Source organism: Lagenorhynchus albirostris, chromosome 1 (genome assembly GCF_949774975.1).
Source record: "Lagenorhynchus albirostris chromosome 1, mLagAlb1.1, whole genome shotgun sequence".
In the NCBI taxonomy this organism is placed as follows: domain Eukaryota; kingdom Metazoa; phylum Chordata; class Mammalia; order Artiodactyla; family Delphinidae; genus Lagenorhynchus; species Lagenorhynchus albirostris.
This window is the reverse complement of record NC_083095.1, coordinates 184,210,301-184,237,261: the sequence shown is the minus strand read 5'-3', so window position 1 is coordinate 184,237,261 and position 26,961 is coordinate 184,210,301. Positions and strand designations below refer to the sequence as shown.

Below are 26,961 nucleotides of genomic sequence, written 5' to 3'. Positions count from 1 at the left end.
CCTTAATCGAGGGACTTCCCTGGTGGTCCAGTGGGTAAGACTCTGTGCTCCCAATGCAGGTGGTGGGGGTTCGATCTAGTCCCTGGTCAGGGAACTAGATCCTGCATGCATGCCACAACTAAGAGTCTGCATGCCACAACTAAGAGCCCGCATGCCGCAACTAAGAAGTCCGCATGCCGCATGCCACAACTAAGACCTGGTGCAGCCTAAATAAATAATAAATAAATATTTTTTTAAAATCCTGCTCTCACTAGGGTTGTCGCAAGTGGCTCTGAGGAAAGCCAGTTTGGGGGGTGTCTTGCTCTCGCTGAGGGGGCACCTCGGGAACGATGGAGGAAGGAGATAATCGCAGCACCAACCTGCCGGCCGCGGGGACTGCAAGTCTGGAAGAGCAGCTGCAAGGATGGGGAGAAGCGATGCCGATGGCAGATAAAGTCCTCCGATGGGAAAAGGCCTGGTTTCCACCTGCCATCATGGGTGTGGTCTCTTTGGAGTTTCCGACTATCTACTATCTAGATCCATCCGTTCTGTCAGGTGTTTCCTGTTTTGTTCTGTTTCTGTGCTTGGCTGACTACCTTGTTCCCATTCTAGCGCCTAGAATTTTTGGCTCGAATAAATGGACCACTGAGCAACAGCAGAGATTCCATGAAATTTGCAGCAATCTAGTAAAAACGACACAGAGCTGTGGGCTGCTGGAAACGCCTCTTTACGCTAAAGGAAGAAAAGCCTAAAATGTACTTTATGACCATGATCATTTCTCTTGCTGTGGTTGCTTGGGTGGGACAGCAAGTCCACAACCTCCTTCTCACACACCTGATAGTGACTTTCTTACTCTTGCTTCCTGGACTAAACCAACATGGAATCATTTTGAAGTACAGTGGAATGGCCAAAAGAGAGATAAACAAGCTTCTCAAACAAAAAGAAAAGAAAAATGAATAATGCATCTGCTTTATCCAGTGTGATTAACGGCGTATACGTTGTCCTTGGGGACAGTGTCTGTTATGCTGTCTGGATACTAACACGTTACAGAAGTAGCTCTTTGCTGTCCCTCATTCTGCCCTTAGTTAGTAGAAATTCCGACTTGCCAAGTAAGGCTGTATGCCCAGTGTCTTCATGGGTATGTTCTCATCAGCTGGCCTTATATGGACAACTCATTCATCATTACCACCTGTCTTGGTTTTTCTCACCCAGGGTTAATTGAACTCTTATTTTTAAAATAATACAGTGGTGAACGTCATCCTTTAGTACAGTTAACAGTGGCTTGGGATAACCGTTCAAGTTGATCTTTGCTGTAGCTGGATACAAGATAGTGGTCTGTGACTACAGGAAGCTGGTTCTACTGTCTGCTTCCACAGTCTGCTTAAACAACTGTCTGGCTTCATGAATATACAAACCAAGTTTACCACTTCTGATGAAGAGACCAATTAAGATTCACTCCTCATTCTGTCTTGATACCGTGGGAGAAGAATCCTCGTGGAATAAAATGAAACTAATTCCATGGCCTAGTATGTGTTGGCTTCTCCCTTGTGCAGAATTTAGCAATTTGTTGGAAACATTGATCCTTCCTCCCAAATGGGGAATCTGACAGGCTTAGAACTCTTGTTCCCTTGCACTTAAACTTGAACTTAGTACCTCCTTAAAGACTTTTTAGTAGCAGGCTTACACGAGATGGTATTTAGGATTTTTAGCATACTTTTAATTTCAGATTTTCAGCTAACTGAAACTAAAGTACATAAGAAGTTAAGAGTCATGTCTATGGCCTTCCCTCCAAGACCAGTCAATAAAGAACAAAACTCATCCCGTGTTTAGTTCAGTAGAAAATCCTACTAGTTTTTCAAGACCGGAATAAGCCTTTAAAGGTAAGCCTCAAGATTCTCATTTTATGGTAACACTGGCCGCTTTTTGTCCCCATAGATGGAGTGGTTGAAATCTGTAAGAATGAACCTCTGAGGGCTGGAAGTGCGACATATTTGGGAACAATTCTTAAACTGATGAACTAGCTGTAATATAGTTTTGTGAATTGATTGCACGGATGTTGTAAAATCTGGACCTTGTGGTATATCTGTTCCTAGATAAGTGCTGTTTTCTCCCCTTCAATATTGCTGTAAACAGTGGCACCCAGGTAGCATATGTTTGACTTTTCTTTTTTAATGTTTCGTATACAAACTACCATGATTTACATGTGTTTCCTCACTGTAAATAAACTTGTCTTCCTATCTGGATTTTTGTGTGTATGTGTGCTCTACCAATTAACTACTTCTGCAGTTTTAATCCTGTATTATTTCTTCTACTTTGTTTTGTGTAAAAGGGGAAAAATAAAAAAGCTGGAATCCCCCCCCCCGCAAAAAAAATCCTTAATCCGGATAACCAGCAAGGACCTACTGTATAGCACAGGGGACTCTGCTCAATGTTATGTGGCAGCCTGGATGGGAGGGGAGTCTGGGGGAGAATGGATACATGTATGTGTATGGTTGAGTCGCTTTGCTGTGCACCTGAAACGATCACAACATTGTTAACCAGCTATACTCCAATATAAAATTAAAAGTTACAAAAAATCCTTAATCGGACTCACACTGTCTCTACCAGATGAAGTCCGAATTCTATAATATGGCATCCAAGACTCTTCATGATTTGGCCCCTAACACTCTCATGTACATATTCCAGCTATTCTGAAAATTTTACTTTTCTTCACACACGCCATATTCTCTCAGACTTCCATTCCTTTGCATACACTGGTTCTTTGGTTTGGAAGTTCCTTCCTAACTAACTCCTTTTACAGCTACCTTTGTGTGAAGATTTCTTAGCACTACCCTCCCCCACAGTCCTTCTGCAATCTTTTCTTCCCAGTGCGTCATGAATACCTATAGCCTCCATCAGCACCAATTAGATTACAGATCAAAAGTCACTTACTGGGAAGTCTGAAATCCAGAAAAATCTATGAAAATGAAAATATTTTTTGGTAACTCATTGGATGGCAAAAACTGAACTATTTGTATTTATAACCTCAATGGATTCTAATTTTGTTGCAGAAATATTAATGAGTTTCATTCGAGTGAAGCCTCAGACCCTACTGGCGTTCCTATGTAACATGTAGCATATATACCTGAGGCCCATTCCAAAAATGGCTACTGCAATATTTCTCGTCCCACAAGTTCTAGAACTTTCACTGCTCATCAAGAGGTGAGTTCTATTTCCTCTCCCCTTGAAAATGAGAGTAATATTAATATGGACTTGATGAGTAAAAGCAGCGAATGACACCCATTGACTTCCAAGGCAGAGTCATTAGAGGTGATATGCCTTCTGCCAGTTCTCCTCTCTCTCAGAATTCTTCCCTTGGAACCCAGCCACCATATCGTGAGGAAGCCCAGCCACATGGTAAGACCACCTGTCCACAGCCCCAGCGAAGGTCTCAACCACCAGCCAGCATCAACTGGCAGATGTGGGAGTGAGTGATGGCTTCGGATGTTGCCTGCCCTTGGCATTCAGGTGCCCCAACTGTTGGCCGAATGGAACAAAGACAAGATGGTACCACCACGCCCTGCACAAAATGCAGATATATGAGAAAAATAAACATTTTTGTTGCTTTAGGGCACTAAGTTTTGGGGTAATTGTTCCGCAGCCGTAGTCACTGGAATCCCATCTTCACAAAAATGTGAAATATTCTTAATTCCAAAACCCATCAAAGGTTTCAGATATGTATACTCTAATTGTGCATTTATATATCAATTTTCCAAAGGAATTAGAAGTTTCTAAGAACAAGAACTAGTGTTTTTATCTTAGTATTCTCAAAACCAATGTCTAAGATTAGGTAGGTCCACGAGGCATGTTTATTGAACGAATTTTGAATGAATGGGTCAATAAACAAATGAATAAACACAGTCCCAAACAAACAGTTATTTTAAAATAGTTTTGTGGGGGACTATACTTTCATTTAACTCAATCCATTGCTCAAAAATCATTTAGAATGACTTATATTTATCATTATTTTCAGTTGAGGAGCTATACAAAAAGTGTCATTAATGTTGCTACTTTGTTTTTATCCAAAAGTGTTACCTGTTATGATTACATACTTTACCCATCACAGTATGTTCCAAATTGTCTTTGGCTGTTTCCAAAAGTCAAATGCGTCTTTAAGGATGAAGATTTTCCATTACTGAGAACAATCAAAATAATTTGACGTAAACTCTGAAGGTAATTCCAAAACAGAGACCCCAATGTTTTTGAACAAGGCAATGTTCAAATGCAACGCCATGATGCATAAATGCAAAGATTTCAACATCCACGTCGACAACTTCGGGGGAAAAGTTCCATTAATTTGGAGTGTAAGTTCTACTTTGCATGACAAAAATGTTTATCTCATGGTCACACATCATGTCACACATATATTTAACTATATGAGGGGAAAGGGAGGAAAGGAGGTAAAGAGGAAATCCACAGTGTCATGAAGACATGAAAAGATGATGTCAATTTATTTTTTTAATGTTCCTGTTGAGAATAACTGTTTTAGTGCTCCCAAGGAATCTTATAAAGATGGAACAGACGAGGCACTAGTTTTACAGTTTTGCTGCCCAACATTTGTTTGATCAGAGTTTGGTGAATCCTTACTGCCCCGCTTTGCCCCCTCTTCACTTTGTATGAATAGCATAAGCTAGGTTGTATGTAGGTGTACCCGAGGATAATTCACATCCCAAGGAAACATCACTGTGATAGCAAAAGGTCATTAGATAAATATAAATATTAACCACAGTGTCTCAGAAAATGCCAAAAGGGGACAGATCTTACCAACCCCAGCAAAATTTCTTGAAAATCCTCTTTCTTTCTTTCTCCTCTCTGAAATCTTCACAGGAACAGTGCCTCCAGACTCCCTTCTTTCTCTACATTTCCCCTCCAAACTCCCCTCTCCCCCTCTGTCTCATATCCCCCCTTCCACACACACACACACACACACACACACACACACACACACACACACACACACACACACATCGCCTTCTTCCTTTTCTGCATTACCGCTCTCATCTTCTGAACCTGTTCCTTTCTCCTTTTGTCACTTTCTGAGATCGGTGGAACTGTCCTCAGCTGCATTTAATTCCCTCCCTCTCCCATGAACCTGGTGCAGGGCAACCTGGGACCAGAGACACAGTGCCGGTGAAGACAGGATTCTCCTTGCCAAGGTGAGAAGCGGGAGAGGCTGTGAATCCTCAAGTATCTTTTTCTCTTGTCATACCAACAACTTACAGGCAGAATTACGTTTCACGACACAGCATGATGGGCAACCTTAACCAGATATACTGTTAGGACATCATCAGGTACAACATGGCCTGGCTATAGCGCCCAGGTGAACAATTGAGGGAACATACTCACTGATAAATATTGCTGCAGTCCTGCTGGAAGCTGGTTAAATTGGTGTTGATTTCAATGGCTGGGTAAAGCAGTCCTACGGGGAGGTTTCTCACATCTGGGGCTACCTCATTCCTGAGGACCTCTTCCTTTTCCAGGTACCTCAGCACCACTCTTCTAGGCCTAAGTTGGTGTTTAAAGCTCCAGAAAGTCCCAAGAGCCCTCCTACATCCCCATCCCCTCCCCTTCTCTCTGGCCTCTGAACCCTGGGTGAAGTTCTGGAGATTAAAGGGTAGGGAAGCTGCCAGAACGGAAATTCCTGTTAATGATAGGGTTGCCAAATAAAATATAGGCCACCCAGTTAAATGTGAATTTCACGTAAAGAATGAATGATTTTAAAAATAAACTATAAGTCTATCCCGTCAATATTGGGGGCACACTAAGAAATTATTCATTCTTTATGTGAAATTCAAATTTAACTGGGTGCTTCTGTTTGATTGTTTGCTGCTACCTAGCTCTGGTAACCCTAATTTATGATAATCAACCACGAGTGAAAACCTTAGGCTTCAAAGTGGGAATTCCTAGGCATACACTGCCTCTTGAGTTGCCCACAAGAAAATATTACCTGAGACATCAAAATATCAAAAAAGCAGTCTCTGAAAACGTCAAGATCAGACAGAGGGAGTCTGCAGCATTAAGATGCTTAAGTAGCTGGAAATGTTTTCTTGGTGTCCTACAGACAGAGACCAAGTCAGCTGGTCCTTCGAATATATGGTGTGGTAGCCACGTGAAAATGTACTTGTCAGCAAGTACAGATGAGCTCAAAGTCTCTTCTCAGTTCCAGGAAAGGGAGCTGGGAATTTCAAAGCAAAGAGCTTATAGGAATGTTTAAAAATCGGAAGGAAATCTCCATTGCCAAACTGACATTATGCAGATCAAAGATGCTACAGTGAAATAGAACTACACCGACCCGGAAAACTTAAAAACGGTTGAGGGTAGTCATCGGCCAAAGTGTTCAAAAAACCCATGATTTGTTTTTCCTTGAAAAACACTAATACAATTGAGTAGAAAAGTGAAAATTTGGAGTGATAAAATACAGTTTAATCTGGCTAATTCTCACTTTCTTATCTTCAATCCTGATCATTCTCATAAAAGAAGAAGAAAAAAAAGACATTTCACCCTAATTCTTCAGAAAATGAAACTACTGCAGTCTCACTTCAAAGGGCTAAATCATTATTTTAGAAGCAGATATGGAATATATTTTTACATAGTTATACACTATTTCAGTTAAATTAGTAAAAATTATTAGAATTGTATGATGTATCTATATAGATTATTGATTACTAATAATCAAATTATAAAACCAGAAGAATCACCAAATTACCCAAGTTTCATAGCAGATATCTAATTTATTTGTTTTGCTTTGCTGTTTTAAAAACTATTGCTACATTACCTCCGCTAGATACAGATCTCATCAAAGCATTCTTGAGCAAAGGTTTTTAACTACAGGGCTTCCCTGGTGGCGCAGTGGTTGAGAGTCCACCTGCCGATGCAGGGGACACGGGTTCGTGCCCCGGTCCGGGAAGATCCCACATGCCACAGAGCGGCTGGGCCCGTGAGCCATGGCCGCTGAGCCTGCGCGTCTGGAGCCTGTGCTCCGCAACGGGAGAGGCCACATCAGTGAGAGGCCCGCGTACCGCAAAAAAAAAAAAAAAAAAGAAAAAAAAAAGGTTTTAACTACAAAGGATTTCACAGGTGAAATGAGCCTGTTTGGTCCCCCAGCAAGGATGGAACAGAGTCCGTACAAGTTTAGGGGCAGCAGTAGCTATGGAAAGTAATGAGTGCGAAGCAGCTTCCTGCCCGTACAACTATCCCCTGTTGCCTGAATAGGATGGGGGCTCCCAGGTGAGTTTGAGTCAATGGTAAGATTCAGCCTGAGCAAAAGCAGAGCTTCCCTGAGAACAGATCAGGGAACTAGGAAGAGGCTTCAGAGTGAAGGCACAGGCAGTAACAGATGACAGTGCTGTTTATGTCTCCTCCGAAGAAGTCCAAAAACGACTTCGCACGTTCAGCGCTCCGTTTGAAAGGATGCTATTCTGCTGAAATATGACTTCAGAGTCACGATGGTTAATTTTATGTGTCAACTTGACTAGGCCATCGGGTCCCCAGATTGAACGTTATTTCTGGGTATATCTGTGGGAGTGTTTCTGGATGAGACTAGAAGTTGAATCAGTGGACTCAGTAAAGTAGATCCCCCTCCCCAACGTGGGTGGGCATCATCCAATCCATTAAGGGCATCCATAGAACCTTGAATAGAAAAAGGCAGAGGACGGAGAAATTTGCCCCTTTTGCTTGCTACCTGCCTGCGTGAGACGGGACACTGACCTTCTCCTGACCTTGGACTGGGATTTGCACCATCAGTTCCTATGGCTCTCACGCCCTCAGACTCAGACTGGAATTACACCACCAACTTTCCTGGGTCTCCAGCTTGCAGATGCATTTCATGGGACTTCTCAGCCTTCGTAATCACATGTGCCAATTCCTCACATAAATCCCTTTATCTGTATGTCTACTGTTAACCGAAAACAATAAAGCGGCCAATTATTTTACCAGGAAAATGGGTTTATACTGGGGCAGCAAAGAGTTGCCATTCACGGTACGCAACTACGGCGAACCACCTGCAAGTCTGGTAATACACAGGAGAGGAAACTTTATAGAGGAGAAGGGAGAGTTGGGCGGGGCTCTTACAAGCAAAGAGTCCATTGGAGGAAACTGGGAGTTGGAAGTATAGTGGCTTTTCATTGGCTGAGTTGTAACAGTCTCTAATTGGCTGAGCTGTTGCCAGACAGAGAGAAAATTTTTCTTCCTCCTACTGGCCGTATTAAAGTAGTGTCACTTCGTGCTGGAGATACAAAGTAGGTCTCTTACTATTGGCATCTGTATTGACCTCAAGCGGTATGTGTGTGATCACTGTTCTGCCTCCCAACTCCATTTCAGTGAAGTTCCCTTCATTAATTTTCACAGTATGTATATGTATTCTATATGTATATGTATATCTATATATCTATAGCTCTTCTATTGGTTCTGTTTTTCTGGAGAAGCCTAAAACAAGTCCATTAAGCATCACAGAGGGAAATGAACCCATACTCGCCAACCTGGAGGCCTCCTCCGGCACGTCCTCTCTCCCATCCACAATCACTCACCATCTGAATTCCATTTCCTATGTTTCATTCAGCGTTTTAGAAGTGACGGCCCTGTAAAAACAGCAGCTCTTTCTCATTTTAGCAGCTAACCAAACTGTAAACTCACCGAAGGCAGGAGAAGTCTCTCAGATCTGTATTTCCTAGGGGCCTAAAACCTAGAAGCAAGTGCTTTGCGCATAGATAGGGGTTTCAGTGAATTAATGAGTGTAATCTCCGAATTGCTAACATTTGCAAACAGTAATTAGCATTGTATTATTAATCTCCAAAACCAAACAAGACTGAATCACAGAGACCAATCTGCCTTCACAGTTCTCACCCAGACTCCTTCAGAAAAAGACCGAAGCACTCTGCCAGGGGAGTGGAGAACAGACTGCAGCCTCCGGAGGTATGGCTGTGGCTTTACCAAACTTTGACCAGCATTAAATTAGCCAACAGAAAATGAATGAAAGTCCTGTCAGCATGTTACACACATTGGGGAAAAGAACATAAGAAATCGTATTAACAAAATACGCCTCTCTTTCTATAGAATTTGTTCATTTGATCTTTATCCCAAACCTTCTTTGACATAATTAACTAAAGACTGAAAACCGAAGATGTGAAACACACAAAAGCCCATTAGATTACATAGCCCACGTTATTGGGCCCCATGTACAATTAAGTGTTCTTTATGGAAATATTTTCTAGAACTTTGTCTAATCCATTTCCAGTAGACTTGCTCTAAATGTTTCAAAGTCTTCTTCTGAAGAACTTATTCCAGTTAGGCACATCTTTGATACCTGACAGTTATTCTGAGATTTCTGTTTCAATTTGTCTCATTTCATTTTTGCCCCATTACTCCTACTTAGACCCTTTCCCCGTCACCATATTGTAGATAGTTTTCATATTCCCTTTTAGGCATAATTTAACCATGCTTCACACATTAACTTGAGTAGACTGTATATGGTATAAATTACAGAGAACAGCGATGTGTGAAGACATACTGTGAATAAATTAAAGCATTAATTTCAGACATATCAAACTAACACTTTTCAAATTTGTGGTTCCTATAATTTTCAGACCTGTTTCTGAGGTCTTTGGAATGGGGGAATTGAATGGAAAATTAGTCTAAAACTTCTACTTTTATTTCATAGGATGGAGACCGGCCATTTCCATGAATATTTAAAAGAGGAAGAATTTTAAAAGGTGAATTTAACACAGAGGACCTACTCAGATTTAAGGAGATGTTGACATTCAGACATACAGGTGAGAAAGACTGTTTAGCAACTCACCAGACGTAATCACCACCAATCTAGCAGTGAAGAGAATTAATGCTATTGCCAATCAGGAGAGGACTTTACGGCCCTCTGAGTATTTGTGCAACTCGGTACAATGAGTCTGAGTTGACTGAAGAAGAGAACATGTTTATAATATGAAGGGAAGATTTAAAAATGAGAACCTAACTCAAATTTAACCGAAATCTCTAGGTGGAAATGAAACTATTCCCAGCACAGGCTCTCCTGGGATCCTGGGGTTTCTGGTTTCCACAACTGATACAGAATCACAGGATATACATGGAACTGGCACCAAAACACACACACACACACACACACACACACACACACACACACACACACTTCTTTTTAGGTAGTGGGACTTGAGAAAAAGGATCAAGTTCATTCTTGTTCCCAGTTTTATTACTCTTCATAGTATTTATCACTTATGCCATACCTGAGACATAGTAGAAGTTAATAAATGTTGGTTGAACAAATTCATTTATTTGGCACTGATTTCTCTAGTTAAGGAATCAAATAGAAAGATACCATGCGTACTTCTCTGCTAAAAAGAGCTAACCCTCCCCCTGCAAACCAATATAGAATGGGAAAAAGTTCTTTAATTTCCTAAAGGTAGGCTTTGAGATAGTATTAGTCCTCAGAATATACCTGGGAAGCATCTAACATCTGACCATCTAATGAAGGTCCTAAAGATGATGCTCATGAAGGCAGAGGCAGTGTCCCATTTTTCTCTTGATATCAGCTCATGACATGGGCATGGGATGAGGTAATAAATAAGAGCCAGTTGGAACAGCTGACCTACACCGTGTTAGCCCCCTATCTGAGCGCTTACATGCTTTCTTTTTGGCTGCACTGGGTCTTAGTTGCGGCATGCAGGATCTTCACTGTGGCATGCGGGATTTTCTTAGTTGCGGCATGAGGATTCTTAGTTGCAGCATGTGGACTCTTAGTTGCGGCATGCATGCGGGATCTAGTTCCCCGACCAGGGATCAAACCCAGGCCCCCTGCTTTGGGAGCACGGAGTCTTACCTACTGGACCGCTAGGGAAGTCCCCGTGAGCACTTACATGCTTTAATTCATTTACTTCTTACAATAATTCTGTGGGGGGGGTATAGTTCTTACCCCCAGTTTCCAGTTCTTACCATAAGGCATTCTAAGAGGATTAGTATCAATAAGTAACTGCCAGTTATCAATGTATTGTCTCTCAGCTCCAAACCCACCCTTCTGCGAGCGGGAGGCTGGCGGAATGTGAGGCTGTCAACAGAGGGCGCCAGAGAGACACTGCAAGGCCACAGCCCCAGGAAGACCCTCCATAGTAGGTATTCAGGTGGGAGCCCGGTGGCTAGCTTGGAGGAGTCCAGCTGCACTTCGGGCCACAGTGTCCTCACTGGGAGCTGTTTCTGCAGCCCAGCTCTGGTCCCACCTTCGGGAACGTCTCTCCCCACTAGCAGGCTACGTGTTCACGAGGTAGCCACAGCTTCTCGGAAGGGGAGTGACTCCCAGCCTTGGGGTTGGGGGTGGCTTAGGGGGATGGAGGTGGAGGTGGGAGTGGGCCCCTCCCTTCATCCTAAGTCCCCTTATTGTCTCCTCTCCTTCAGCCAAGACGCAGTGGCTGCAACCTCTGTACCCCTTGGATGCTTTTTATCCCGTTTAGGAGCTAAGCTCCTTCTACTGGTTAGGAGTTCTTCACATTAAATTGTCCCGATATAGTGCTGGGAGGATGCTGTATTATATCACACCCCGAACTGGCCAAGATGGTGCCACTAGGAAGCGATCAAGCTGGACTTCAAAGCCAGGAGGTCTGATACCAGAGGACACACTCCAAACTTCAGTGCTATGTTGTCTCAAACATTTGGGAGAAAATCCAGGTTAACTTCCCCTATGGCCTGGGCACCACTAATGCCACAGGAAGAATTTACTTACCTAGGAATTTCATTCAATGGCAAAGATGAGAATTGTGATGCAGAAGTAAGGTGCTCAACTGCACCTCCTCAAGTACGGCACAGACTAAAACCATGACCGTGGATTTCAATATTTCAAATCACTTTCACACGCAGGATTTTACCCAAACAACTTTGTAGAGGGAATAAGCCATGTGTTATTATTCCTGTAGATATAGAAACTGAGGCCTGGAGACATTAAAAATTTACATGGGTAGTTGTACTAAGGTCTCCCAACTCCCAGCCAGAACTTTGTCTATAATACCACTGTCTTGTCTTGAAGTTTAGTTGCTCTGGAGTCAATCTGACAAGGAGACCAAAAAGACCCACGTCCTAATTCTTGGAGCCTCCGCGTATGACCTTATATGGAAAAAGGGTCTTTGCAGATGTGGTTAAGTTGAGGATCCTGGGGCACAGAGATTATCCTGGAGAATCAGGGCAGCTCTAAATGCCATCATAAGAGTCCTTATAAGAGACAGGCAGAGGGCTTCCCTGGTGGCGCAGTGGCTGAGAATCCGCCTGCCAATGCAGGGGACACGGGTTCGAGCCCTGGTCTGGGAAGATCCCACATGCCGTGGAGCAACTAAGCCCGTGCACCACAGCTACTGAGCCTGCACTCTAGAGCCCGCGAGCCACAACTACTGAGCCCGCGTGCTGCAACTACTGAACCCCGCGCGCCTAGAGCCCATGCTCTAGCAACAAGAGAAGCCACTGCAATGAGAAGCCCGCAAACCACAACGAAGAGTAGCCCCCCGATCACCACAACTAGAGAAAGCCCGCGCGCAGCAACGAAGACCCAACGCAGCCAAAAATAAAATAAAATAATAAATAAATTTATTTAAAAAACAAAGAGACAGGCAGAGTGAGACTTCACACACACAGAGAAGGTGTCATGAAGACAGAGGCAGAGACTGCAGGGATGCGGCCACAAGTGAAGGAATGCCTGCAGCCTCTAGCAGCTTGGCCTCCAGAAAGAGGCCAAGAAAAGTTCCCCTCCAGAGCCTCTGGAGGGAGCACAGCCCTGCTGCCACCTGAATTTTGGCCCAGTGGGATGGATTTCTGACTTCCGGCCCCCAGAACTGTGAGAGAACAAATTACCACAATTTTAAGCCACCAAGTTTGTGGTAATTTGTTACAGCAGCCTCAGGAAACTAATAGATTGACAAATTCAAGTTTAGAAGAAAAGCATGCATATAGAAAATAATTTCTTTTTCTTTTCTTTTTTTTTTTGGCCGTGCCACGCAGGTTGCAGGATCTTAGTTCCCCAACCTGGGATCGAACCCACACCCTCAGCAGGGAAAGTATGGAGTCCTTACCACTGGACCACGGGGGGAATTCCCTAGAAAATAATTTCTTAATGTGATATAAAAAGATCCATACGGTTGATCTTTGAGCAACACTGATTTTAACAGCACGGCTCCACTTATACTGTACTTGGATTTTTTCCAGTAATAAGTGTTACAGTACTGCATGACCCGCAGTTGGTTAAATCCTCGGTTGCAGAACCTCTGATGTAGAGGAAACACAGATAAGGAGGAACTGCATATACAGAAAGCAGACTATAAGATACATTCAGATTTTTGACTGCGCCAAGGGTCAGCTCCCCTAACCCCTGAGTTGTTCAAGGGTCAACTGTAAACCTACTTTCATTAAATTTCAGAGTGTTAACATTCAGAATGAAAATACAAGCTACAGATTAGAAGACATTTGTAATATAAATATTCTACAAAGGATTTATATCCAGAATATAGAAAGAACTCCTTCAAATTAATGAAAAAGACCAACAACTCAAAAAGTTTTAAACGGCCGAAAGTCTTGAACAGGCCCATCACAGAAAAGGATATGCAAACGACCGACAAGCACATGAAAATGTGCTTAATGTCACTGCAAGTTAAAATCCCAATGAGAGGGCTTCCCTGGTGGCGCAGTGGTTGAGAATCTGCCTGCCGATGCAGGGGACACGGGTTCGTGCCCCGGTCCGGGAAGATCCCACATGCCGCGGAGTGGCTGGGCCCGTGAGCCATGGCCACTGAACCTGCGCGTCCGGAGCCTGTGCTCCGCAACGGGAGAGGCCACAACAGTGAGAGGCCCGCATACCGCCAAAAAAAAAAAAAAAAAAACCCAATGAGACAATGGTATACCATTACACCCTGATAATACCAAGTGTTGGTGAAGATAAGGGACAGCTAGCACTCTCATACACTGCTGGTGAGAGTGCAAATTGGTACAACTACTTAGGAAAACTATTTTACAGTACCTACTAAAGCCAAACATATACATACATACACACACACACACACACACACACACACACACATATATACTATAATTCAGAAATTCCACTCATGAACATATACACAAGATAACGTGTGCTTATATCCACCAAAAGACACAAACTGAAATGTACAAGAATATCCATCAAGAGTAGAATGGATAAAACTTTGCAGTATGTTTATATAATGAACTAATATAGAGCAAAGAAAAAGAATGAACTCCTACTGTACCCAACAACAGAACTGAACCTCGCAGACCTAATGTTGAACAAAAGAAGCCTGACACAAGATGGTACACACTGTACGATAACTTTTTTTTTTTTTTTTTTTTGCAGTACACGGGCCTCTCACTGTTGTGGCCTCTCCCATTGCGGAGCACAGGCTCCGGACGCGCAGGCTCAGCGGCCATGGCTCACGGGGCCCAGCCGCTCCGCGGCACGTGGGATCTTCGCGGACCGAGGCACGAACCCGCGTCCCCTGCATCGGCAGGCGGACTCCCAACCACTGCGCCACCAGGGAAGCCCTGTATGATGCTAATGATGCCATTTTTATGAAGTTCAAGAACACGTGAAACCAAGCTGTAGTGGTAGAGGTTAGACTTGCGGCGTCCTTGTAAGGGTTATCTGCTGGGAGGGGAGCAGCTCCCACAGGGGAGCTGACCGGTGTGCTGGAAGTGCTCTAGATCTTAACCTGGAGGGAGGGCAGTTATACGGATGTAGACGGAAGCAAAAGAAATTGATTGAGGTGTACACCTAAGAGGCATGTTCTTTACTGTATATAAGTTAGATCTTAATAAAAAAAGAACATTAACTTTTTATCTTAAAGAAATGGCAGAAAGGTAGTAAGGTTAACGTATCACATTTAAGAGTCAGGAAACCGGTATGGCATTCGAGTTTCACTAAAAAATGGTCTTATGAAAACTGATTGTCCTCATTTGCAAAATTGGAATATTAATATCTACCAACCTCCTATAGCAATTAAGAGCATTAGATAATGTGTAAGTATTCTTGAGTTCCTATAAGAGAAGCCTCATATAAATATAAGGTAACATTTTGGGTGACACATTCCAAGATCTCATTTTCACTTAAGTAATCTCTTACAGATACTACCTCCTGTCTTTTAAGTTACAGTCGCTAAACTCATAAAGTAAATGAAAGTGGAAACTTGAGTTATGCCAGCAACAAATTGATAAACTGAGGCTCCAGGAGGGCCGCCTCTTATTCTTTCTATGACCCTTCTGAAGGGCGATCATCATAAAATGAAAAGTTAATACTTATTAAATCTTCCTGAAGGATTCAGAATCTACTTACAGGATTTTCAATTCCAGAGACTCCAGTCAAAGATTTATAAACAGCCTCGAGCCCTAAAACCATCCTGCTTATCTGCTTCTTTGTGAGGGTTGAACAATAACCAGGTGTAGTCATATCTATGTACACAGCATGGTTGAAATCATATAATTCCTCTGCATCTGAGCCGCCTCATGTGGTAGCACTGGCCGTATGTAGCTGTCAAGCACTTGAATTTGGCTAATCTGAATTGGTTTGTCCTCTAAGTGTAAAATACACACCCTTTTCAAGAGAGTGTACACAGAAGAAGAATGTAAACTATCTCATTGATATGTTTATATTGATTACATGTCAAAATGATAGTATGTCTAATATACTGGGTTAAATAAGATATATTATTCAAATAAATTTAACCTGTTTATTTTTACTTTTTAAAAATGTGGCTACTACAAAACTTTAAATTCCATTTATGGCTTGCATTATATTGCTGTTGGACAGCAGGGCTGTGAATAAAGATGGAGATCTTCATAATGCTATTCCTCTCAGGACAGAGTTTTCAGAAATGGAGTTTTAAAAATTAGGGTTAAGATTGCTTAAATGTTCTCTGGCCAAATTACCTGTCTTATGTCAGAGATTAAAACCTACATTTAATCCTTATAATCAACTGAGTTTTAGAATGGTCATATGATAAGATATTTGGCCTACCTGAAGTCATGGAATATTTGACCAGTTTTCCCTGAGCTTTAATCATATGTAAACCTGCGGTTCTAAAACCTTTGGGGAAACTTGAACTACTGAAACAGAGACGTGACCTTAGTACGTCTCCTACAGGACTATCCAGAACACCCCGACACAAAAAGTATATTCAATTAACCAGAAACAATACTGCTACAAACTGAACTGCGTCCCCTGTCCCCGAACTCTTATGTTGAAGCCCTAGCCCACAAATGTGATGGTATTGAGAGGTGGGGCCTTTGGGAGGTAATTAGATTTGGATGAGGTCACGAGGGTGGAAAAAAGTCAAGGAGAACGATCATTATTTTAAAACATTATCACAATGAAACATTTTTTCTTAACTGTATCAAAATTATTTTCTTAAGCAAATGGAATTCATATTCCCACTTGAACTGAAAATGCTAAGTTTTTAATATCCCCCTAGGGATGTGCTTCCTGGTGTGTCACCTTCAATGATTTTATCATAGCTTGAGCATAATAAAAATCTCATTGTATGCTCCAAGGCATGAACGATCCTAAATGTTCCTCCATCAGTACAGTGCTCAGCCTTGTGGCTTCTGGAATAACATTTTTGTTTGTTTTTATTTATTTTATCTGTTTATCTTTGGCTGTGTTGGGTCTTAGTTGCTGCACGTGGGCTTTCTCTAGGTGCGGCGAGCGGGGGCTACTCCTCGTTGCGGTGCGCGGGCTTCTCATTGCGGGGGCTTCTCTTGTTGCGGAGCACGGGATCTAGACACGCGGGCTTCAGTAGTTGTAGTGCGCGGGCTCAGTAGTTGTGGCTCGCGGGCTCTAGAGCGCGGGCTCAGTAGCTGTGGCACACGGGCTTAGTTGCTCCACGGCATGTGGGATCTTCCCGGACCAGGGCTCGAACCCGTGTCCCCTGCCTTGGCAGGTGGATTATTAACCACTGTGCCACCAGGGAATTCCTGGAATAACCTTTTTAAAGGCATTACAAAAAAAGAAAGAAAGGGTCCCAGCCCAGGGAGCAGCCTCATATGCTTTGTTTCTTTAGAAATCTTCAAAACATCTTTAGGTGTTTGGTTTTAAAGAAAGAGGGGGAAGAATGGTAGAGAACCAAATAGGGTAGTTGATCAACCCTTGTTATCACGTTAATCCCTTCTGCCACCTTTTAGAACTCCAAAAAATCTATACAAAACTTTGTCCTGCACATATTTTCTTGGAAAAGGCCCTGAGCTCTGAACATAATCTCCAAGGAGACAGTGACCAAAAAAGTAAAGAACCTCTTATTTAAGGGTTTGCTTTAGCGCACTCGGTGAATGGTCCTCTCTCTCACCTCCATGCCAGGTATAACCAGCCTCCCCACTTGCCACATACAGGCCACCTAACATAAGACCTCAGAAGGCATACCAGGCTCTGCTTCCACTCGTTGCCGGGTTACCTTGTTCCTTGATTTAATTTCCTGGTGTGTATGTGTTTACTCAGGTTGCTGTCTCCTCATTTGAACGAGACTCGCAGTGGAACCTGTTACCACACTTATCAACATACCCTTTCCCCTTATTCCTCTCTACTCTTTTGAGGCCACCTGAACTTGTCACAGTGCTGGACGGGTTGTCCATCTTTTTACTCTCTTTGTGTTCTGGTCTAGAGATGATCAGTTTGGTGGCGGTACTCTTAAGCTTGTCAGATCACATTTCTGTCCCGCCAGTCCCAGGTGGTATAGAATTCTCTTCCATTCCCACAATAAAGTTGTTGTGAGAAAGCAATGGTGTGCTCTTAGCTCCCTAGAAAAGAATATTGTATAAAACTAATACAAGCTTTCGGTTTCCTCCAATTATTCTGGCATTGTCACACCAGAAGGCAGAGCTCTCTGCACCTGCCTTGGCCATTTCTTCCCTAAGAGTCAGCAGAGCGCTCGGGCACCCCCTGACGTCGCACCGCTCACCCCTTCCGCCCTCCCCAAAGCCCCCATTTCAAGTTCTCTCCTTGAACATAACTCCCGATCTTCCTACAACCCTCCTCGTATTGGGGTAAAGAACTGAAGCTCACTCTTTTCCATACTCGGCTCATCAGTCAATTCTAAAATCTCTTTTCCTTGCAGAGCGCAGATGGGTAAGTTTTTGGGTTTCGGTTGATTTTTTTTCCCCCCTAAAACTTGCCTGAAACCAGTGAGTCTGGCCCTCGCACACCCGGAATCCCAAGGCGAGGAGTGGGCTGGCCAGGAGGGTCCCCGACACCCAGGGCTGTTGAGAACGAGATCGGCCCCGGGGAGCGGCGAGGAGACGCAGGCGAGCTCGGGGCCCGGAGCCGGGCCCCCCGGGCAGCCGCGCCCCGACTCGCCGACCCCCGCGGCGCCGGCGTCCGGACCCCCGCGCCGGGCAGGGCCCTCGGTCCTGGGGGGACCGGAGGGCCGGCCGGCCGGGCCGAAAGCGCCGCGCCGCGGCCTCCGGCTCCTCCTCGAGGCCAGGCCGGTGGGTGGCGGCGGCCCGGGTCCCCGGGGATGGCGGCAGCCGCGCTCCGCCAGCAGGTGGCCCCGGGGTCCCGGCGGCGCCGCCTCCTCCCGGCGCCCCTCCTCCCGCGGGGGCGGTCAGCGCCCCGACCCGGCTGGCACCCCGCCGCCGCCGCCGCCCTCAGCCCGCCCGCCGCGTCCCCGGGGCCGCGCTCGCCGCCGCCGCCGCCGCCGCCGCCGCCGCCGCCGCCGCCGCCGCCGCCGCCGCCGCCGCCGCCGCCGCCGCCGCCGCCGCCGCCGCCGCCGCCGCCGCGTCCGGAGCTGCGCCCAGGCCGACCCGCGGCGAGCGCCCAGGGCGCCGGCAGCCCCGGCCCGCCCTCCCCGCCCCCAACTACTCGCTCCCCAACGGAAAGTTCGGCTCCGGCGGCTTCTCGCCCGGCAGCGGGGATGAGCCGGGGTCGGGGGGCGCGCTGAGCGGCGGCCAGGAGGGGGCAACTTCTCCCGGGAGAGCGCCTCCCGCCGGGCCCCGCCGGCCGCAGCCCCCGGCGGGCTCGAGTGGTTTTTCCCTTGCCTGTGCCTCCCCCCTGCGGATCCAAGAGACGGACCTAGGTCCCCGCGCTCCCGCTGCCGGGTGACAAGAGCCAGCGCCGCCGCCGCCGCCTCGGCCGCCGCTCCCTCCGTCCCTCCGCCCGGCCGGCTGGCCGCTCCCGGCCGCAGCCCCTGCCCTGCCCGCCCGCCTGCCCGCCGCACCATGGAGTTCTCGGAGAGGAAGCGGAGCAGGAAATCCCAGAGCTTCAAACTGGTGAGCCGAGGTAAGCGGCTGGCCGGGCCGGGCCGGGCGGGGGGCGTGCGGGCGGCGGAGCGAGGGAGGACTTGGCGCCGCGTAAACAGCCCCCGGCCCCTTGCCCGTCGCCCGGGCCGCGCAGCCAACTCCCGCGGGGCCGGGGCTCCCGGGACCCCCCGGTCCCCTCCCGAGGGGGGGCTGCGGCCGCCGGGCGGCGAGGAAAGTTGTGCCGGGGGGAGGCAGGATGTGATTCCGCGTAAACAAGTCGGAGGGCACATCAGGAAATTAGCAAACAATGACACTTGGGGCGCGGAGAGCCTTCTTTGGTATTCCACTCTTGCGGCTCGGCGGCGGGGTGGGGGAGGACGCCTCTCCATCAGGCGGTGCGAACACCAACCCGGACCAGTGCTTGTGGTGGGTTGGGGGTCGGTGTGTTTTCCAACCCCCAAAGAGGAGGAAGAAAGGTGCTGGTGGCGTTTGGAAGATGGAGAAAGACGCTCATTAGGTGTCCAAGCCCAAATAAGAATTGTTGACATTCAGCGTCTTTTCTGGGTACGTTATTTGGCCTGGAAAGGTGTTTTGGAATAGATCACTTATCCATCAGGTAAGTATTATTAAAAAAAAAAAATCCAGCCGACCCCTGACGATTTAACAGGTGTACACCGCAGTCTCTGGGCTTGGATTTATTTCATCAGGCGAGGGGAAAGTTGAATAGTCCTGCCTGTGGTCAGTGACTTGTTAAGAGTCTCTGTTTTTCCTGATGTGACTTCGAAAAACGATGAGAACTTAAGGGCAGATGTAAAAAAAAAATCGAAATGCATTGTGTTACCTTAGAGGCAGGTGACTTTTTTCTCCCCATCATGTCACAAGTCCCAATATTGAGTTTAGAATGCTCCTGTTTAAGTATTGCCTTTGAATCAGCTTGAAGTCAGAACCAAACCAGAGAACCTGTCCACTTTGGTCCTCTGTTGTTTTATCTAGCATGGGCATCAGAGCAGAGAGCAAGGCGATTGTGTTACCAACCTGGAGAAGTCCCTTGTAAGCTGATGAAAATTAGAGGGCGATTGCAATTTCCAGCTAAGCTGAGCTAACTATGATGCAGATTCAGTAAAGCCTGCTTTGGGTCACTCTGAAAATGGTTTGATTATAGACATTTTGGAGATCTACTCCTGTTTCCTCCTGTTGAGTTCGGATACTGTTTAATGAAAAAAGCCTGAAGTAGTTTTACGTATTCAAAATATTTGGCTTTTCCTTGTCTCTACGTACATTTTGTTCCCCCAGCAGTGTTGATTGCTCAGTCATTTGTACTTTAAAAGTCCCTCCATATTTGACTGGCCTGTTGGTCTATCTGATTCATTCTGGAATGTAGGCTGCTTTCTTATTTATGACCTCAGGAAACCTACTACTTTATCTTAAAAGTGAGAGGAGTTTTGTAGACCTTGTCCTGGGAGGTCTAAGGCCCCAAAAAGGGAATCGCTCTTAACAAGGGACCTAGTCTAGTTTCTTACCTAAGCGATCCTACTTTTTAGAAACAGACAACTGCCAAAGCACAGTAGCCTCTATAGAGAAGCTTGTAAAATACTGTGTCTTAAAGTTTGACTGACATAGCAAGTTTGTTTTTTTCCTTTTTTTTAAAAAAATTATGGGTCTGATTTTTCTCTCTGCTCTGCAGGTGCATTTTTAGAACGTAAACGGTTGCATATTAAAGTGCAGTAGCTGAACGCAAGACTCACTTTCTTATCCAAATTATACTATACTTGAAATAACAACTCAGTATTTTTCATGTGTGCTTGCCTGTAAGCTGCTCAAAGCCTGGGGTTTTTCTGGGTAAACTGAGAGTACCAGGTAACTCGAAAGCATACTATTCATCTCCTCATGAAAATGGGTTGTAGAGATAAATTTGGCATCTTCCCCTGGCCTCTGATTGGGCAAGCTTCTTTCTATTCCTTGTAAACATACTTGTCATTTGGAAGAAAAGAAGCCTCGTATGTAATTGGCATCCGTGGGCCAAATTTCCTGCGAAAACTGTGTGATCAAGCAGAAACGTTTTCTAAAGTCAAAGTAATAATGTCAAGTCTGTGTACTTCTCCAGAGTAAGCGAAGTTGTAGGGATGACCATGACTACAAATTCTGTGATTAACTGAGTTCTCGAAAATTATATTTATAAATTAAAGTGTAGCTTATACCTACTATATATAATGAGATGCTAGCCTTTCTTGCTGATTCACATCTTGTAGGTCATTAGAATTCTAATTTTTCGTTGTCTTCTTACCCCAGATTATCACCATGAGGTCTGTAAGATCTCAGAATTCAGCACCGATGTTAATGGGAAGGCCAAAGAGACACAACCCATTTTTTTAGGTAGGTTCTCATGTCAATGAATTTCTCAGCAAGACAGCATGGCCATTTGCAATTAGAGAGAAGGAAAAAAAAAAAAAAAAGACCGCGCCAGAATGGGAAATGCCTGCCATTGCTTCATGTCTGACATTCTTTTCAAGACCTTTTATTGTACCGATTGCCAATATATCCCTTATTAACATCGCTAAAAGTTGTAATTTCAGACATAAATGTTTATTAGTGTCTACACACAGTGCTAATTATCACTCACACCCAGAGCCAGGTGCTGACCGTGCAGTTCCGTGGCTCTGCGTTCGCCCCGTTTACATTGCATATTCACTGGCATGCTTCACCGGCAGTAGTTTGTGTAATTGGGGTATTACATCTTTGACATCTGGGTAACAGAAATTCAATTTCCAAGAAGCTGCTATTTGTTTGGTTCTGCCTCTGCCTTGGGTGGGACAGAGGATTAATATGCTGTCTGACGATAATGTCCCTTCACCTCTGTGGCCTGGTTGCTAATCCTGCCACGACAAAATTAAATTAACTCTCCAGCCAAAAAGCGGAAGGAAGAGCAAAGTGTGATTGTCCGCCGAACCACCTCTTGATAGGACTAGCGATCACGGAGCCGCTTCTCATCTGTCTGGCTTTGTTTTCATTTCACACCAGCATCGGTGGTCAGAGAGAAGAGCCACACTTTGCTCTCCCCACCCTCCTTCCCAGCTCACCCCAGGGCCAGGCAGAGCCAAGCAGCATCTTGGAGGCCATCCGACAAGAGTAGCTGCGTGATGGATAAGTAGGTCCCCCAAGATGATGCCCCTCTCTCCAAGTGTGGTTTTTGGTGCACATACTGTACCTGAGGGGCCTTGCCTGTGCAGTTTGTTATTTGCAGACCATGAGCCCAAAATTAAACGATTTAGGATTTTGCCACGAAGAATGAAGTACCCGTGAGGTTAGAGTGGAGGGTACATCATGGCGCGTGGCCTTCACCTTGCCCGTCCCCAATACCTCCTCGAGCCCCAGGGGCAGGGTGAGAGCCAGGTGCCGCGCACGAGGAAACAACACGGGAGACTGTCCTGGCAAGAGCCATTGAAAGCAAGGGCCAGAATGGCCGTATCTCTGGGGAGAGTTGATAGGTCTTAAGGAAGCAGGATGTGTGCTCAGACCCAATGTACTGCCAATTAAAACAACGAGGAAGCCAGGCAGTGGGGCGTTCTCACTCTTTTGCTTTGAGGAAGAGAAAGGGTGGGTTGCAAAGGACCAAGGAGTCAAACAGATAATGAGTAGAGGTAAAAGAGGAGGGAAATAATGGCATTTCTTCCACAAGTGAGCACCAGAGGCACGCGAATCTTTCCATCCAGGCAGAGAGCATGACTGAGGCCAGCACTGTTCTTAGCACCTGTTTACTGTTCAGAGGTCTAGAACCCAAAACGTTCACAGTCAAGCGAAACGCTAAGACCCAGCAGGAGGATATTCCTGGATTGTACTCTCTTCAGTTCCTTCAGCTTACTCAGAATCCTGTATTTTCAGTTCCCTAAACTCGATCGGTTGGAAATTCTATATATCAAAGCACCACCCGATCTAACCATTTGAAATGAAGAACTTGCCTATTAGTAGAAAAACGTACATTTATCATAAAAAAGAACATCACATCCTTGGTTTCGTTCATCTCCAACAAAGCAGGCTTTTCCCCCCTTTCTGCTCCCTACTTGAAAAATGGTGAGGGCGCTATACAGTAGGTGGATTCTGGGTACGAGAGAGTGAAGGATGCAGAGCGGGAAGATGCTAGCGCTCGGAATTCGGTAAAAGGTAAACTCTCCACGGGGCGGGGCTGGCTTCGTTTTTCCTAGCTCGAGTCCAGGAAGATAAGAGAACATCAGTGAAAGGCCAGGCTTGGGATAAGTTTCTCAGTTGTTGGTCAGGGAGGCCTTTGACATCAAGAGACAAAAGATGGACCAGCATAAAATGCCTGGGTTATTCTCAGTCTTCTGCTCATTCTGGGAAAAGTGTGATATGGTTCCCAAAGAACATTTCTCTTTTGTGATCTTCAGGTCAGTTTGGAAAAGGAAAAAAGTGGAAGAGCAAACGATGACACAAACCTGATTTCTAGAGTAATTGAGAATAGTTACTGATAGCATATGAGAATCAGAATTCTGTTGTTGACAGTGTAATAAAGTGGACTTTTATTTAGCTAATAGTTCTTATTCACAAATGTGAATCATGTTTGTTTCGTAAATGGCTTGAGTCTACCCATAATATTACTCATTATGGCGTAGAATTCTGCGTGAGGTCCGTGACATCCAAGGGAGTCTGTTAGCAAAATAGCAGAACTGTTTCACCTATAACGCATTCCTCACACATGGCCCTCGGGATGCTGTATGGGATTTTCTGTGTTCACACGTACATATGTGTCATCTTGGATACTATCTGCGCCTATAAGATTACAGTTCATGTCTCAGGGGAAGAGAACGCTCCAGAATCTGGCAGAGGTTCCCACCTCAAATCCGTTTCCTAGAATATTTTCAGGCTGTTGATTCAGGCAGCACATCCAGCGAGGTAGGATAGCTCAATGGTGTGAATGGCTTGCCTGAGCGCTTTGGGCGTTCCTCACACATTTTTAACTTGATAACGGGATCCGAAGAGGTTACTTTACCCTGCGGACATTGGCTTTGTCAGGTTGGCCGTGATGGGCCACTATAAAGATGGGGTCACTATTTTGGAGAAAAACAACTTAATTCGTTTTGATCAATTCAACAGGTGTTTTTTTGAGAATACATGACGAACTCAGCACTTTTTTAGAGTGGCAGTGGGGTCAGGGGAAACCAAAGAAGTGGATAGGACAGGGACCCTGCTCTCAAGGATTAAAATCCAGTTGGGGTGATAGGACAAATTCAGGGCACAGCGAAGGAGCGAAATTCGGTCACCCGTAACAGCTGCGGTTGTCTGAGTGCTTGCTCTGTGCCCGGCATTGAGTCCAGTACTTGACGTGAAGGATCTCATTTACTCCTCAGAGCAAATCTGTGAGCGTTATCGCCATCCCTGTTTTGTAGATGAGACTGAGAGGTGTCAGGTGGGCTGCCACGGGTCTCCCAAGGGACAAGCGCCACAGCCGGGACCCCACGCAGGTCCCCCTGAGCTGGAAACACCCCACAGCACGCACAGCGTGTGTGCACGATAAATCGCAGACGTGAACCTTCAGGGCGATGAGCAAAAGCAGAGCTGGGAGGGAAGGGTCACAGTCAGGGTCGGGAAAGCTCTGGAAGGGGGAGATCTCGAACCAGGGGAGGATTTGGGTAGGCAGAGGGGAGTTGGAGAAGATTCCAGGTGGGAGGGGTGATGTGAGTCTCGGTAGAGAGCCGAGCATCGCTGTCATCGGACTTTAAGGGCCAGGTGCACTTTGTCGTTTGGACAGCGCGGGCGCATCTGTCGTCCCACGACTTTACGGTGGACCTGTGCGGTAGCCTGGGCGGTGTTGTTATTCCCATTCCCCAGAGGAAGAAACTGAAGCTCAAGTGACTTGCTCCTAAGGAGCAGAACCTGGAGTAAACCCAGGTCTCCTATCCAAAGATCTTTTGCCTCCGCCTGGTTGAGCCAGGCAAATCCCAGGGATCATCGGAGAGGCCTCAGCCGGCAGCAGGGCACTTTTAGGAAGTATTTTAATGCGACAATGAACTTACTCTTCATAACTATAATACAAACATTCCATCAAATCTTTTATATTTGGATTTTGTTCTAGATTTACTATTGTAATAGATAAATAGGAAATATGTCTGTTTTTCAGGTGTCTGGTCCATTTATTCATTCAGATATTTCTTGCACTCCAAATACGCGTCGGGCCCTGGTCTAGCTAGTTGTTCTTTTTAATATAAAGTCTGTGACACAACTTTCAGAAGCTGAAGCTCAGGGTGCAGCCGCCAAGCCAAGCAAGCAGGGTGTAGGTCTCTGATACTTTGAATCTCTTTTCAATGGCTTTCTTGATGACAGCGGCCTCTACCAGGGTCGCCAGAGTCTCGAAATTCTCTTTGGGTTGGAAATGCAGCCAACAAGAGTAGGTGTCATTCATCGAGTTTGCTGTGTGTCGGGTACCATGCTAAGAGCTTTGGTTTTTTTGGCCGCACTGCACGGCTTGCGGGATCTTAGTTCCCTGGTCAAGGATTGAACCTGGGACCACGACGGCAGTGAAAGCACCGAGTCCTAACTACTGGACCTCCCCGGGAGTCCCCATGCTAAGAACTTTGTTACCCCATTATTTGTCCCATAAAAGATATGATTATTTCCACTTCACAGACGAGGAATTTGAGGATTTCACAAAGCAACTCAGTGACAGAACCAGGATACAAACCAGGGTCTGTCTGTCTCCAAAACCATGCCCTTAAGCACGGGAAAGGCTCGTTCAAATGAACTCCTGGCTGGGACCCCAATATGTACAGAAGTGGAAGGGGAGTGGGGCAGCCAGGAGCAGGCGGAAGAAGCCCAGAGCACCTTGTCCCATGTCCTGCCCTCCTCTGCCAGCCTCTGCAGAACTGTCAGGGTGCCCTCACCACTGTGTAACAGCCTCTCGTCCAGACGGTTTCCGAGAATTCCTGCGGCGCTGAAAGTGTACCTGGTTCTACCGTGGGTCCAAAAATGGCTTCAAAAACAAGAGCAAGCAAAGTCCGATTTGAGAGCCTCTTGAGGAGACCTAAACACTGATGGCTTCTTTCGGTGTAAGTGCACATAAGTACCTGTGCTTCTGCAGCTGTGGGTGCAGACTTAGTTGTCCTTGGAGAGCACTTACTTTATTGCCTGAAGTTCTGCAGCTTTTGCTGCTAGGCCTGTCTCATACTTCCATTAATCACTGAGTTCATATCATAACCACACCATGAGGTAGGTGTTATGTCCCTTAGACAAATGGGAAGCTGAGCTCAGAGATGACAGTGACCTGCCTGAGGTCACACAGGAATTAGTAGCTGGCCCCGCTTTAAATCGGGTGCTTTGACATCTAGTTCTGTCCTCTTTTCCTTAAGCCAGAGCGGCCTGTCCTCCCCGTCCCCTTCTGCCCACACGAGCTGATCTTAGTATGTAATTCATTATTCTCGCCCCTGCTCAGAGACTTAAGTGCCTTCTCGTGGATTCTAGGGTCAAGGTGAAATCCCTTAACTGAGTCTTGAGTATCCACAGTCTGCCCCTAAACTGCATCACCATCTTCGACTTTGATGTAACTTACCTCCCTGGAACCCAATTGCCCACCCCCAGCAAAGTAGGACTTCCAGGTGAGAAAGGGGGCCCCACCACAGGTAGAAGGAAAGGGGGCGGCCAGAGGCTTGGGCACGGGGAAGCCCGGGACCCATTTAGGAAGAGAGGAACTAAGGTTTGTTTAACATCCACCAAGGTCGGAAAACCCCA

At 45.8% G+C, this 26,961-nt stretch overlaps 1 protein-coding gene and 1 pseudogene across 12 annotated transcripts in view; both read left to right on the top strand.

Annotated features, from left to right (window-relative positions):
- Window positions 1–291: 291 nt before the first annotated feature.
- LOC132504291 (ADP-ribosylation factor-like protein 6-interacting protein 1) lies at window positions 292–939 on the top strand (annotated as a pseudogene).
- Window positions 940–18,001: 17,062 nt separating this feature from the next.
- BEND7 (BEN domain containing 7) overlaps window positions 18,002–26,961 on the top strand; it is an 89,869-nt gene continuing 80,909 nt past the window's right edge. For 6 of the 12 annotated variants that reach the window (XM_060162104.1, XM_060162084.1, XM_060162046.1 and 3 more), the window contains exons 1-2: window positions 18,798–19,267; window positions 21,517–21,600. In XM_060162104.1, coding sequence (XP_060018087.1) covers window positions 19,207–19,267; window positions 21,517–21,600 — 145 coding nt within the window. In that variant the 5' untranslated portion in view covers window positions 18,798–19,206. Of the gene's footprint in view, window positions 18,119–18,797; window positions 19,268–19,467; window positions 19,844–21,516; window positions 21,601–26,961 lie in introns of those variants that run through there. The other 6 variants (XM_060162125.1, XM_060162117.1, XM_060162112.1 and 3 more) reach the window with 6 other exon arrangements.